The sequence below is a fragment of the Gnatocerus cornutus genome, chromosome 2, assembly GCF_029298725.1.
Source record: "Gnatocerus cornutus isolate USDA-ARS CGAHR chromosome 2, icGnaCorn1.1, whole genome shotgun sequence".
Classification (NCBI taxonomy): domain Eukaryota; kingdom Metazoa; phylum Arthropoda; class Insecta; order Coleoptera; family Tenebrionidae; genus Gnatocerus; species Gnatocerus cornutus.
In genome coordinates, this window is record NC_142234.1 from 18,919,958 (window position 1) to 18,936,288 (window position 16,331).

General features: G+C 34.8%; 1 protein-coding gene across 1 annotated transcript in view; it reads left to right on the forward strand.

Annotated features, from left to right (window-relative positions):
* Positions 1–661: 661 nt before the first annotated feature.
* The window catches only part of Mgat4a (alpha-1,3-mannosyl-glycoprotein 4-beta-N-acetylglucosaminyltransferase a), a 29,327-nt gene continuing 13,657 nt past the window's right edge, over positions 662–16,331 (forward strand). The window contains exon 1 of the mRNA XM_088029613.1: positions 662–956. Within this exon, the coding sequence (XP_087885739.1) occupies positions 845–956 (112 nt within the window). The 5' untranslated portion in view covers positions 662–844. The remainder of the gene's footprint in view (positions 957–16,331) is intronic.

A 16,331-nucleotide genomic window follows, 5' to 3' on the forward strand; every position in this document is an offset into this window, starting at 1 on the left:
CATTGTTCGAGGTGTTCAGAACTTTCCCAAGTTTAACAAATTTTATCTTCTTTATTATAGCAGACAAAACAGTTTTGCTGACCAGAAATAAGACAATGACTGCGTATCAGTCGATCTAAAAACTAGCGACTTTCGAATCTTCCGGAGTTTTCAAAGAATAATAGCAGGATTAAAGTCTCCGTCTATAGAGATTTAAGTTTTCCTAAAAATTAGTCAATACTGCTCGAAAGTTTTGCAAGAGTCGTTAATTATGAAGAATGACAAGAGACGAGACAAAATCAATATAAATTCGATGCGCACAAATGCAATTCGGTCGGAATGAAGCACAGTTTACACTAACAATACTCGATGATGGAATTTCAAAGAAAAATTCGTTTCATTACATTTCTTGGGCTGTCGCGTCAAGAAACCTAAATTCCACAGTCTGGGGAAGATTTGTGGTTAATTTCAAGCAGTTTTCAACACCCATGAAGAAGAGGTGCGTGGTGTTAATGATGAAGGAACTTTTTTCAAAATTTTCGGTTGATTCAAAACTTGACTTGGAAGACTGACACCCGGAGCATCTTCGTCGGGCAGACTCCAGGAGATCAATATCTGCGCGCGTCTAGAAGGCGCGGTTCGGAGCAGCTCGCCAACATTCGCGACCGCGTGTTCATGTAGACGTCCCTTCCATAAGTACGGTTCGCTATGCCGTACAAATTTAGTCACTGCATAGCCGGTCGTTAATGGTATTCTGTGCCAGCACAGACGGTATCTGCACGTTTGTTATTGTCGTGGTCGCAAACGATTCCTGCTAAAAGCTCCTCTGGTAATGAGAGGGCCGCTGTGTGTGTGACAGTGGGACATGGCAGTGGTTAACTTCGCCATGTCCCCTCTGAGACGTCGTAATTGCTTCTTGGTGCTCGCTTTTGTCGTCTTCATACCTTTCTGCGCCTTCGTACTCTTCTCCGTGCCAGGTATTTAACCTCATTACCCACTCTTACTGTTGCTTTTCGTTGGGCACGTGATTCCGGAGACATGCACTCTGTTTGTTGTAATTACATGGATAAGTTCTTAAATTAGGAACAAAATGATGATGATAATATCTACGTTTAGCGGAAAACTATTCTGGACGCAGATATTCCTGCTGCTGGACGTGAATGGGACTGCAGGATGACAATGTCTAAAGTTTGTTAATGAATTCTGGAGATTACATTGCTGGCTGGCACACAATGTGTTAAATGACCAACATACATTCGGCGCTATTGTCATTATTTCAATGCAAATTTCTCTAAAAAATATTCCGAAAGAAAACATTTCTAAAATTTGCTTCACAGTTTCGTAAGCAAACCAAAATAGTTGCCACAAAATTTCAGTGTCACAATATACGAATTACGTCAGTTTAAAATTTTAATCAAAATTTTTGGTTCGTCTTAGAATAAATCCAAAATTTGCATCGTTAGTTACAAATTGAAAAAAAATTGGTTCGTCTTTTTATCCTAAATAAAAAATCCAATTCACATTGCATTTACATTTTTAACTACATTTTCAACACTAAAACCATAAATTCCAACCTTTGGTCCGATCCTGTTTTTATTCGATCACATGAAGCCCCAATTGAACGCAATTTCGTACAATTACCCGTAAATTGAAGACAAAAGTGTCCGTTTTTACTGCCATTTCACAATGTTGGGCCATTCCAAAATCCACCAAAAAATTAGAGGTATCTGCAATCGATGGCCAGGTCAACAAAGCAATTGACCTATCTAAAAACCCCGGCATTTATTTATTGTGCTTGATACGTATTGTACATACTGTAATTGCTTGAAATTGTGTTTTTATGTGCTCTACAATGTCGTCCCTTCATAATTAACATGTGTAGAACATGCAACATTGTTGTATTTACTTATTTTTTCAATTTTTTCAATTCGCTACTTGTGCTAGTTTTACGGCTGGAAAAATTAGTGTCGTTTCACGTCACAAGTCATTAATTAATTATTGCCGTAGTATTACAACAGTCAAAGAACACCTGTCAATCGAGGCTAAGCTACGATTTCTGCAATTATGCAGGTTTGGTTTTATGCCAGCTCGGCCGTTTTCAAATGACATTATTTTGTGCCACTAATTTAGCCCGTTTCACGTATCAACCAATTTTCTAAATGCTAATCTCAGTGGTATAATCAAAAATGACATCAGTTTGAATACTTCCTAAATAGTTCAAATCAACAAAGTGGGCAGCATTTTTTCAGTATTTTCGCAAGGTGAACTTCAGTTTTTCAAAAGCACTGAAGTCACGTTTATTTGCGTTGAACGTAAATTGTGGAAATTAAACACATACGTAGTAATCTGGAGTAAATATTTGTTTGTGCGAGGAAATCTAAATTATTAAATATTCATTAGTGGTGTGTTTGGTGGAGTTCGTATAAAAATGTCAATTCGTCCACCTCGTTAGTCCTTAAATAATTAAATAAGTGTAGGTACCCAAATTACAGTTTTCCAGGAAGTTCAAAAAACACGAACAATATTCACGATAATTGGTACAATGAACTGAATCGTATTTCCTTAATAGCAGCAAAATTCACCTTTTGATACTAAAAGGATCCGTCTTATCTTTTCAAGAGTATTAAAATGATTAAATTTGGCTGTTTACTAATTACACGTTTTTGCGTTTTTCCGAATGACCTGTTTGTGGTTTACAAATTCATCGAGTGATAATTAGAATTTTCAGCGAGGACGGACACGATGAATTATAATCGGAATTATAAATTCAGTTTGTTTACATTAATTAAAAATAATTTCAGTACCTAACCGCCAATGGTGTCCGTGTAATTTTTACGTTCTGTTTCAGTTTACGTGGAATATTTCATAGTCGGAATTCATAAACAGACGAAATTGTCGCTTAGGTCGGTAATAAAACGCTATTTTCCCTGGGCGAGTTATTTTGTGAAAATGTGCCTATTTATGAAAAAACTGCCAAAAACGCTTATTAATTACTACCCGTATACCGGCGTTTAATGAATAAAATTATAAACGGGTTTATGATAACGTCAGTACCCTCATATTTCACATAGAAAATGCTTCAAATGTGATGTAATATTTCAAGTGGACCCAAAGCTGCTAGAACAACGACTCTTTGTAACGCTGGAGTACCATATTATTTACTCCAGCTCTGAATAGAAATCGTACTTTTACTTTCCAAACTGATTCGAATTAGATTTTTGCTTCAAGCTGTCGTTTTAAGGTCATTTTTTATAATTTTCTGGCATTGATTATTCATGAATCATTCCTTTTTTCAGTAGCAATTTATTCACTTGAAAACAATCAAATCGTAGCGTGGAACTCGTGAGGTTGTCTGGTAACGATTTTATAATAATTGGGAAAAAACTTTCATTAAACGTGTGGAAATTTTCATAAGCGGACTTTTTTTGTTGGACGAGGATGTTTTGCTTTTGAATATCCGGAAATATCGGTGATCCATATTTCGAAAACTACGACAGACAGAAAGGTGCGATTTTTGCCATCGTTTTACTCACATTTTGTTAGCTTCTACATTTTCCGAAGTTCGAAAATTTGATTTTTACGAAAAGAAATTGGTCTTATACTATGTAAATCTATTTTGATATCTCGCTTATTTTTGGAGCCAATTCTTGTAATAGCTCTTGATTTAACGCGGAATTTCATCCATGCTTAAAATTCACGTACGACAACTAATAAATGAGTTATAACCGATTAAAGTTTCGGTTACCTAGTTGTTTTTTTTTTTGAAATTTTCAATGCTCAAGATACGGTCTTCGGCATCGTTTCTTTTACACTTTTGTTGCTTTAAATCCGCTCTCAGGAATACAAATTTTAATGGTCGATTTAAAAAAAAAACCGATTCAAACGATGAAAAATTCTGAATTTTTGTTTTTTTTGGCCGCTACTCGTAAACTATTTGATTTACAATTCTGAGAAGATTTGGCCAGTTGAGCTGCTCTTTCAGTTGATGTTATAACTCTAAGGTATTTTGACTCCAATAAAAGCTAAAACTGATTACAAAAAACCCTCTGAAAATGTAATTTGGTCAATATCTCTTTCATTTGTGAAGCAATTTCAAGTTATTTGTGCTCATTTAACGCAAAACATCACGCAGAATACAAAACTGTGTGAATTTTTGACGTACGTTAACAAATATTCGAATTAGATGCGTTTTTTGCTTAGAATCCGTCATCCAAAATTTCATGCTCGATTTTTTGGGAAAAAAATGGGACTTAAATGTTGAATCATTTTGAATTTTTGGTTTTATGACGGCGTTTTGTAAACTACTACTACTACCAGTTTGAAATTTGTTAAGGTAAGGACTTCAAGCGGCATTCTCTCTAAAGAAGTGGCTTAAAATTCATCTTAAAAAGACCTCATGAAAACCTATTTTAATTAATATTTTCTTTATTTATAAAGCAAACTTACGTTGTTTCGGCACATTTTACGCAGAATTTCGCGTTGGATCTAAAACTGTGTTCATTTTTCCCGTAAGTCTACAAATAGTTAAATTGAAAATGAAATTTGCCACAGAATTTTAGCAAAAGAAGTACAATAATTTTCACAAAGAGCACAGTAGAATTCTGAGTCAAGCATCCACTTCTGAAGAGTTTTACCGCTATAATTCAAGAGTTTCTGTTTAATTAATAAAACGTCTGTAGCTACGTTTCTCCGGTTAATGCAAATAATGACCTAAGAAGCTGTTTCCAAATTTAGAGCCCTTTCCGATTTTTACCTGGTTTCCATTTTCACCTCGAACCAATTTCCGTAAATTTGCATTAAAGCTGTCTATTGAATTTCCTTTTCCGATAGCGTTCCAGCCTTGTCATGCACCAGTCTATTTCAATTATTTTTCTTGAAAGCCACTTTAATTTGTTCATTTCAGAACTTGTTCATTTTTACAGAAAAATCCAGCAAACTCATCTTCAGCGTCACACGCGCCGATATTCAGTTACTTCAATTGTATCAACATAAATTACATACTTCCATTTCAGGTGTTGTGCAGTAATTGTTGAGTATTATCTTTGAATCCTTTTTATTGTACCTCCAGCGCGATGATCTAACGGATAAAGCGAAATTTAGATATCTTAGGTCGATGTACTCGTTTCATAGCGGGTTCGTTTTTTGAGTCATTAGCGAAAGTTTTTCATAGCTCGTTCTAAAATAGTCGGTAAATTAGATGTAGTGTTGTTTCAGAAAATCGGCATTAAATTTTCATTCATTTTTCCTTTGTTCCTTCCTTGGAAGCGACGTCCAATAAAAAAACGCATCAATCTTTTTTGCCTGCAGGCTTTACAGTTCCTGACAAACTCGAACGTAATTTCAACTTCTCGAAGGAGACAAAAAGCTTGATTTTAAAGAGCACGAAAAGGTCGGCTTTTAATGATTGAGATCGACGGCAATTTTTGTTTTTATTTATGGAAATAGCGCGGCCTGGAAGGACGAATTTCTGATAAGAAACGAGACGGTGGGCGGACTAATGAATGATAATGGCAGGGAAATATGTGCACTCACTTGGTGAAAGTGTCAAATGAAAGCAAATCGGCGGTTATTTAACTAACACACATTCAAGATTAAACTCGTAATCGGTTAAAGGAAAGCACCGCTTCTAAGATTCAAAATTTGCGTGTTTCTCAGGTTTTGTAAAAACACGGTAATTGAATAAATTATAACATAGCGGAATGGAGTTTACAAAAGTGTTATCTGTGTTATTGTGTCTACATTTCACAACTTTAAGACCACAGTACGGTAATTCGAGATATTAGTACCGCAACATGCAGTTTAGAATTACAGAAACGGGTAATATTGTAAAAATATTTGTTATTGATAGTTTTGCAACTAGAGCAGCTTGAGGTTTCTACCGATTTGATGTTGGAACGTTTGGTTTTGGTTGGCTACTTTTCGTATTTTTCAAACTTGTTTAAAATGATAACATGAACATTTTTAATAAAGTGTTTGTTGAACTCGGCCAATATTAACATTTTATGGATTTATAAAAGCCAATAAAAGTTTTATCGCCTTTTGGTATTTTCCGGAATACGTTTGAAAGCAGATACTTCCTCCCCAAAGCAACTAATCAAAAAGTTTTTGATTTATACTAATTATATTGATTATATTTAATGGAATCTTCTAATAATTATAATTTACAACTAACGGAACGTTTTGCTTAAAAAGCATATGGTCATTTTCTCTTCACCATGAATTCTTAACGAACACAAATGGAACATAATGAGTCACTGATGTAATATTAATCGCATTTAAACTTTTGTTATATTCCTGGCCGCTTGAGCTTTCAGCAACATCCATAAGTTGTAAATAATTAATAAGACTGTTGTCAAACTTTAAACATTTCTAATTAAGAAAATTACAGCGTGAGAAGCGTTTTGCAACATAATTCAAAGTGTTGTGATACCACAATCCACTTTAATAAATCGATTTGAAAATTTTTTATTCTGAATTTCACAGCTTCAACTTAATTAAGGAAGTCTAAGCCCAGTTAATCAGTCTCATTTGTGGAAATAGAAAAGGAAAGTTGCAAACTTATTGAATAGTAAGAATCTAAGCGGCCAGACAAAGAACTTGACGATGAATGATGAAGGAAGCGACAGGGTTCAATTGCTAAGAATGCAGTCTTGGTTTGATTTTTCACAAAACGAACCGTTAATTTTAATAATTCTGAGAAAATTTTCACACAGAGGACATGCGAAGGTGGTTTTATTGGCGCATCCACCATTTTTACACACCGCATAAAAATGCAGTTATTATTTGAAAGACTCGTTATATTTGTTTAGAGCGATGAAAGCTTGGAAAAAATTCAAAAGTTTATAAACTCTCAGATTATTTTTAATATCGTCTAAATTCGAATTGCGTTTAAATTTTATGCGCTCATAAACTGGTTTTTTCTCTCGATTAATGGGAAATTTAATAGTGGTCGACTAAGATGAAGTAAGAAAATTACAAATCGATCGTACAGTGTTTGAGAAAATTGCATGTAAAATTGGCAAAAAATCGGATTTTCTCCGTTATAATTCGAATTTATTTTGTTATATTCTTATAGCGAAATTCTTGGAATAGTAACACAATTGCGTATTAATTTACCGATTTTAACCGTTTCTACGTGTGACTTCCGATGACCTAAAACCGTTTAAAGATAGGTTAGAGAAAATTGTTAACCTCTGGCGTTATTGCTAAACTCTAACTATTATTAAGTTAGTAGTGGAATAATGGTAGGTAATTACGTACCACAAGTGAGGCGAAAAAAGTAAATTTAACAGTATACCTGATGGAATATTACAGTACGTTGTTGCAAATTGCCAATGTTTTTAACTACATACATAAAATGTCATAAAATGGTGTCTAATAACAGTGACGTCCCAAAACGAAGTTTAGTGTTGTATTTGAAATTGCTTTATTGTTCTTAATGACTATTTACAACACTTGAAAGGACTTTTATGACAATAAGCGGTATGCGCAAATATGCACAATTCATTACCTTAACAGCTGTAAAGATGTAAAATATGCATGAGTGATGTGGACCACTTTAAAAAATTTTGTCCAATTTCAACGGAACTTTGTCCTATTCATTCAGGTCTCTAAAAAGGAAACTAGTTAGATTTATTGTTTAACGGTTGGTATCGCACTGTCATCAATGAACAGGAGTCTGGTGAAAATATTCAAATAGTCACTAGATCACATTTTTTTTGATTTTTTTAAATTTTGTTGGTTTAGAAAATAGTGTGAATCACACGTCCGAAAATGCTTTTGGAAGTCTTTGTGTTGCTACGACTCGGCTCTGTATAGAAATTAGATGGGATATAATAGCCAATTAAACACATTTTTAAGGGACAAATATATTATTGGCATTACTTCAAGTTTTCTAACAGTAAGACACATTTAATTTTTTTTTATTTTGTGTTAAAATGAAGCCAGACTTGTTGACTTTCTTCTTTATAAAAAAGACTATGGGGAAACGTTTCGTTTAGTCATTATATTGTCGATTCTTAAAGCAATGTATCATTTTCTCCTTATTAGGTCATAAACTCAGTTTGATGGATTAATACCGTATTTAAATTAAAATAATTATCGAATTTGGAAACAGACATATTTCACAATCACTTATTTTAAAAAATTCTTTAAAGCGTGTTCTTTTTGCATTGAATTTTTGGAATGTAAATTTTTTTATGATTCTGTATTTTAATGAGGAAACCATCTGGGTGGCCCTCTCTACCTGGATTTACTCACACGTAGTAATAACATGAATTGTGTTTAGATTACAGTTGTTTTTATTACCCATTTTATCGCAACTAAAGCTGTCGGACTAACATTTTATTTTTTTGACTAAAATTATCGGACAAGGAAACGGCTAAATCGGTAACATTTCAGATAAACTAAAAACGGTGTTTCTATGATAAAATAGTTGCGAATTCTAGCTGATTAATGATGTTTTGGGGGCTATAAACCATTACTTTTGTTCCATGAAAACAATAACTTGTAGGAGTACCCATTGTATTTTCCTTGTCCAGTTTATTGGTTCAGCAACCCTGCAGAAATAGCAAATGCATGAGGAATAAAAGTGGCAGTTTTAAAATTTCACCCATAAAATATCGCCGCCTCAACGTGGGTTCCTGAACAAGTTCGGTCTATAATTTATTCAAATCCCAGCAGATGTTTTTACGCATGTTCCCAATGCTCCCAGGAGATCACTTTGACAGTGTCTGTGAGAATTTTCTGTGATTATTCGGAACACAATGTTAAAATTTGTGTACATTGAAGCGGAAACTTTAACATTGACCTCGCCAAGTCCACGACCTCAAGATTAAAATTATTACGAGATATTTTGCAGCGTGATTGAAACAGCGCTCGTCATTAGTTCGTCTAAATTTACAAAAGGTGAACCGTACCATAATGGTCTGCCGACACCTGGTGGCACCGTTAGATTTCACGAACTTACGATTTTAAAGTGTAATTTTAATGTCTTCCCACACATATTCTAACGAAATAATTGTACGTTTCTGGCAGTCACACGGAAAACAAAAATTGAGTTTATAAGTTCGAGCAACAAGTTGGTGGTTTTGGGGACAATTCTGGTGGAATTGAAATTCGATTCAAGGCGGAGAGGAAAAGAGTCCGAATCGAGCCTAATGTGGAATAAATGAAGGGACATGAAAAAAATCCGTCGTGGTTTGTTACCCCATAATGTCCATCGCTTAATTACAATATAATGGTACAGATAATTTATTCACCCGCTTCGTAAAAATGAAGCTGTCATTATTGTCTTATATTGTACAACGAGCAATTTCAAAGAATATTAAGCATGCTGAAATTATTCACGCTGCTGCCTGCTCAAATTGCCAGTTGACTAAATTATCCATCGTGTGAAATTACATTTACTTAGCACGAACCAGAGTGCATTTGTGCTTCACTCGGACGAAATTTTCCAGGCTTTGTACGAAGAACGTAATCAACAGTAAAATTGTTTGCAACAAAATACTATAGTTAATTAACTACTACAACGTTGATTACTTTATTCCGTAATTAGCAAAGCTTAGGTAAATATCTTGGAGGAGAATTTATTGGTCTGACGTGGGAATTCTTTTAGCGGAGGTTAATAATTGCCAAGCAATTATAGCGTTATTTATATAGAAATCGCTTCTAAAGAAATCCGCGTGAATTTATAATCCAAGTGCGTAGATTGACAAATTTCACTCTTATGAATCATAAAATGCCTATTGAATTTGAATTTATTTAACATTTTATGGTTTCACGGAGTACAGATATTGATTTACTGCAAATTCTATTCACCCTATGGTTCCACTTACCTTAATGCACCTTGCGAGTTGTAAAAGATTAATTTTATTCAGTAAGGTAACGGCTTGTCAAGAAATTTAACGCTCATAATAAATGTATTCGATGATTCCTGTCGTTTTATTGGCCGCCGAAACCAAAAAATTCCTCCTGCTTAAACATTATTCTTGGAATGTAGGAATTACAATTCCCCCGACGCTCTTTCAGAAATTACAAAATTATTTTATAATTAACGTTTCATTTCCGCCGAGCGCAATCGTTCCCGAGTCGTGAACAAATAAAAACAAACTTAAATATGCAAGTTTCCAGCAAATCGTCAAACTCGAGCATTAGCGACAATTACAGAATCCGTTGAGAAACTCTCGAAATTATTTCGTAATCAACTTTATCGAAGGGCTGCCAGCCATTCTCTCCTGGTTTCGAATTTCTCTACAAGGTAGAGACAACAAAAATTGTGAGGATCAAAGGTAATTCGGTATTCTTTGAGATATTTGAACTTCTTTGCACGATTTACTTTCATCACGGTAATGAATGAGTTCAAAGGAAATTTTAACTTTGAGAAACATGCTCATGCAGAAATTGTTCTCGGAATTGTCAGGATTCTTGCCGAATGTCTCAACTGTGAATTATTTATGAAAATACAGAAGGGCGACGATGTATTTTACAAAAAGGGGAATTTAGGGAGCCTGGAGAAGATTTCTTTTACTTATACAAAATTTATTGGTTTACTTTCGGGGCGAGCGATCAATTTTTGATGTGCTGGAGATACGTTACAATGGATTGGACGCTCCCAAGCAGGAAACAGCCAAATAAAAGTGCCGGTTTCAACAGGATCGTTCAGCCGTTTGAAACGCACAATATTTGGCGAGTTTTCCTACTTAATCCTATTATTGAATGAAAGTTTCAACATTTTAAAACAGCTAATAATTTTTCTTTTATTTTTTATCTCGACACGCATCAGTGCATCCAATATTTCAATGAATACAATGTAATAAAATGGCTATTATGTCCGCACATTTAAACAAAAACGAGTAATCCGTTTCCTGACTCTAGGAAGTTCTGACTATATTTTTGACTTCACACTCAACTGGACAAAAATAATTGAATCGTGTGGGAGTACAAGTGCAAGAAACCATTCAATTACAAGAAACGCACGCATAATTAATGCTTGTAACGGCACAATAGCTATACTTAATTTTTGTTTCGAAGTACGAATGTGAAAAATTCCTTGAATTCTTATTACCACATAAATCATGAGAGAATTATTAACGACTGCAGTGTCGTATTGTAATAAATTAGAGAAATAAATAATGCGGCGCATCCACCAATCTTCTCCTTTATCTCCCTGTGGTGCACGCAATTGATAAGCCGTTTCCTTAAAATTCCCACAGGCGAAGGAAAAACTGCTGATTTGCATAAAAGGTAAATTTTTATCACCTAGCGCCAAAGTGCTCTGATAAAACTGACAAAGTGATATTCGCTGGAATTTGCTGTGTAAAGATAGCGCGCTTACCAACTAACAGATTTTTGTGTGTAATTAGCAAATGACCCGTCTCCTTCTGTTTCGTGTCATCTGAATAATTTTAGTCGACTTGAGAACAATTTACAAAGTTCAGAAGGTAAATTGAATTTGAGACAGCTATGCGATTTCGGAGTGGTATTCATTCAAAATAATCATCCCTCGTGATGTATTTGCGTTTTGTAAAATGGAGTGGCAGTTCCATTTGATAAATTAGAATGCCATCTTTCACCGTCTCTAACAATCTACACTGCTCCAACTAAACGAATGTTTGCGCGTTATTCATGTGAAGGAAATGGAATCTCATATCGCCTTCCCTGTCGAATGTGTCAAACCTTCTATAAAATGGTTATTGTTCTTCGTTGGCCTTCGTACCATCCGAGGTGACCCCAAATGGATCTCCAATTGTCATCCAGTTACACCTCACAGAAGCGCCGATAAAAGAACAATGAAACTCACTGCTTAATTAATTGAATTTGCAGCGGAATTATCTAATTCTCTCATAAAAAGTGATTTGTGGATACGAGATAAGACTGATAAAATGTTCGCTGGAGATTACATAACACATGTTAAATTTACAGTCGTGTTGGTAGACCCATAAAAAACTGAAGAAAACGAAAACCGGAAGGGCGTTGGCCCACTAACATTGAAGCCCATTTTCTCTTATCAAAAAATACGACCCAGGTGCTTCACGAGCTCGGAGCGCCATGTGCTACATTTTTTTATTCCAATGATCCGCGTAATAGAAATTGAAATACTAAAATGTTGATAGAACGTTTTTAAAATTCTAAACGGTCACGTTAATATCACAGAATGTTTCGTCATTTCCGTTATTACTCGACGGCGAACAGTAATACTGAAATTTTATTGTCTCTTTATTAATATCGTCTTTTTAAACATTCTGTTTACCACCTTGGAACTGTTGTGTTTAAATATACATTCTAGCACTTCTAAACGAAGAAAATGCGCTCCTTTCACAATGTAAAGTGAGCAAAAGTTAAGTGTATTGTTCAGCCATTTGAATTTTAATAATTCTACATTGAACTGTTACAGTTTCGCGCAACTATTGTCGGGCCCTAATTAGAGCACGTCTGTGTAGAAAATTTATGGTGGTTTGCGCTAATGAACTCTTTTCTTCGCGGGAGTAATTAAATTGTTTTGAATAATTACCGATATTGAAACTAGAGATAACTGATTTAAATAACTAAGCGAATTAAAATTCGAACAACGCGTCTGCATTTCCAATACGTTGTTTAAACCGTCTTCAACTTCATGGTTAATTGTCTGTGACATTACAAGACAATTATTTGCTCTAACAAGTTGTTAACTTGCAGGTGGAATTGTTTTAACAATTTCTGACCTTCCGTACGAATTGAAAAATCAAACTTCTTCAATTACACCTCGTTGAAGATGTTATGTAACAAAAGGCGACTTGCTCACAATCTCTTCTTCCTTCATAAATCAATTTGTGATGTTTCGTTATTGCTGGCTTTGCAATCTGTAATAATGTGGTAAGAAGAAAATTATGTAGCAGTGCATAAACTTTGGCGCAAGCATTATTCATGGTGACGTATAATAATAGCCAACACTCCTAATTTTCGTCCTGAAATATTCGCGATATTTCTCTTTTTGGAGTTTTAATGAAAACAGCTGCTAAAGTCACGGAGGATGTGATGTCAGCCCAAACTTTCTATACTCTTGACATTTCCCGTTTTGCGAGATTTATACTCTGAAAGAAGACAACAATTAGTTGGCGATATTTTCCGTGGACAGTTAACAGAATTGTACAGTTAGGGCCATGGTGCGTATGAATCGGTGAAATTTAATAGAAGAAACGCAATGAGGTACACAGTTCCCAACTGTTTTCTTCGTTCGTGACAAAACGAAAATAAAAACAATGGTAACGTTATTCGAATATAGACAGTTTAAGCATCTTCTTTGGCGGAGTAACGGTGAAGTTTCTATACAGTCGTATAAATCTCGTTCAACAAATTACACGTTTTGTTAAATAACCAGCTGGATTACTTAATATTCTTGTATTAATGATTGAAATGCAGCACGTTTTAGATAGCGATCTTCTGCATACTTACGATGCGGGCACCTCCAAGCACATTTTTCCTGCTATTGTGAGTATTGTTCTGGTGGAGAATTACACTTTTCAGTTCCACGCTGTGCGGCATTATGTTCATCCACCACCTACAATACAAACTATGTTCTTTTACCAGTCATCAAACATAATACGTATAACTGTGTCCACTTAATTACCTGTGTCATAGGTCTAAGAGTGCACTAGGATGTTATACGGTCTTTGGACACGTTTGAATAGTTGGTCGCAACTACAGTTAACCTTTAACCTTTGATCCTCCACATCAGAGAAATCCGTAATGCAATTCAATAAATCAATGGCAAATGCCGCTAGGGCAAAGACAAACTCCGAGATGCGATTGCGGCTCTGCGTGATTTGAATCTTGATCGTGTGTATATTTACCTGTCTGACCCACTAAACAAGCTGCGAAAAGCTACCGATCCTATCTTCTCCTTACTCAAACACCTGAAAATTGCCCAAAACAATCTGACGCCTCCAGTCTTAGAAATTTCATCTATTTTGGGAAGTCGAGTGTTTCGGAAAGCTATTTATCTGGTCGAAGAGATACAAGGGAAACGTGTTGGGCATATTGATGGCAACTGCTATGCATTCATGAGCCTGGGAAAAATGGGATTTTAAATGACGTACGCGTATTTGGATGTGCTCGTGATGAACATGTTTATCGACTACTTGTGGAGTTAATTTGAAGGTGAATGGCGAAAGGGTTTAAAGAGCATTTTGCAGTTTTCACTTATCAATTCTATTACGATTTGCTCTTCAAGAGAGCACGGAACGCTTAGAGGAATCCAAAGAATTTGAATCCAAGGATGTGTAAGATATTCAAAGACTTCAGGAATTTTAAGAACAAAATTAGTTACAGAATTGAAAAAAAATTAAAAATCGAATTTTTACTTCGTTTTCCCCTCGATTTTTTAGCTAAGAATTCGTTCTTAGATTTTACAAAAGTCGAAAGTTGAAGTTTTTCCCGAAAATTTATGTCTAAAAATATGCTGAAGTTCTGATAACGATATCTCGCTTATTTTTTGGAGTAAACTTGCGTTATTATACATCTTTTTACGCACAATTTATCGCAGATTCTAAATCTGGGGTTGACATTCAGATCCGACAACAAATAAATGAGTTATGGCAGATCAAAGATTCGAATAGTTGATTTTCATTTTTCTCAATTTTTCCTAATTTTTAAAGGTAAATATCTTAGAAACCATTCTTGGTTCATTTTACCTCAGAAAAAGTGCTCAAAAACCCAAAATTTGATGGTCGATTTTTCGCGAAAAAAAAATCCGACTCAAACGATGAAAATTTTTCATTTTTTTTATTTTTCGCCATAACTTGTAAACTATTTGTTCGATCCATCTCAAATTTAGCCAGTAGATAGATTTCGAGCTCTTCTTTCGACTGATGTATAATTCAAAGCTATTAAACTTCGTTTTCATTTTGAAAACATTGATTGAAAATTACCCTAAAATGACGTCTTCAAGACAGTTTTTGGCCAATGCCTCGTTTATTTATTAAGCAAACTCGACAAATTTGGGCTCATTTTACGCAGAATGTCACGTTGAATCCAAAAACATGAGAATTTTGGAATTTTTGTCAACAAATAACTGAGTTATGGCCGTTTGAATTTTTGGGTTGTCGCCAGAGGGCCAAATTTTTGAAGGTTCGAAAAAATTCGTGCTCGATATCTCGGAAACTATTTCAGATATTGAGATGCGGTTTGCGCCATCGTTTTTCTCGCGATATTTTACACAAGAAAAAGTTCTTTGATTTTTCTACAGACGAAATTTGCAAATTTTTGCAAAAATTTACGACTAAAACTATGCCAAGTTTCTGATATCGATATCTCGCTTATTTTTCAGAGTAAACTTAAGTTATTATACATCATTTTACGCAGAATTTTCCGTAGATTCTAAATCTGGGATTTAAATTTAGATCCGACAACAAATAACTGAGTTATGGCCGATCAAAGTTTCGGAAAGTTGATTTTCATTTTTCCTAATTTTTCGTAATTTTTAAAGTTAAATATCTCGGAAACTATTTGAGATATTGTGATGGGGTTTGCGCCATTGTTTTTCTCGGCTCATTTTACGTTAGAAAATGTTCTCAAAAGCCCAAAATTCGATAGTCGATTTTTCGCGAAAAAAAAATCCGACTCAAACGATGAAAATTTTTCATTTTTTTTATTTTTGGCCATAACTTGTAAACTATTTGTTCGATCCATCTCAAATTTAGCCAGTGGATAGATTTCGAGCTCTTTTTTCGACTGATGTATAATTCAAAGCTACTAAACTTCGTTTTCATTTTGAAAACATTGATTGAAAATTACCCTAAAATGACGTCTTCAAGACAGTTTTTGGCCAATGCCTCGCTTATTTATTAAGCAAACTCAACAAATTTGGGCTCATTTTACGCAGAATGTCACGCTGAATCCAAAAACTTGAAAATTTTTAGTTTTTATCAACAAACAACTGAGTTATGGCCGTTTGAATTTTTGGGTTGTCGCCAGAGGGCCAAATTTTTGAAGGTTTGAAACAATGCGTGCTCAATATCTCGGAAACTATTAGAAATATTGAGAAACCGTTTGCACCATCGTTTTTCTCGCAATTTTTTACATAAAAAATTGTTCTTAGATTTTCCAAAAGTCGAAAGTTGCAGTTTTTCGCGAAAATTCATGACTAAAACTACGCCAAACCTCTGATATCGATATCGCGCTTATTTTTTGCAGTACACTTGCGTTATTTACATCATTTCACGCAGAATTTTCCGCAGATTCCAAATCTAGAACTAAAATTTAGATGCGACAACAAATAACTGAGTTATGGCCGATCAAATTTTCGGATAGCAACGCCTCCAAATTTTATTTACGTAACGCTGAAATTCCAGAATTTTCAGATGTCTCAAATATAC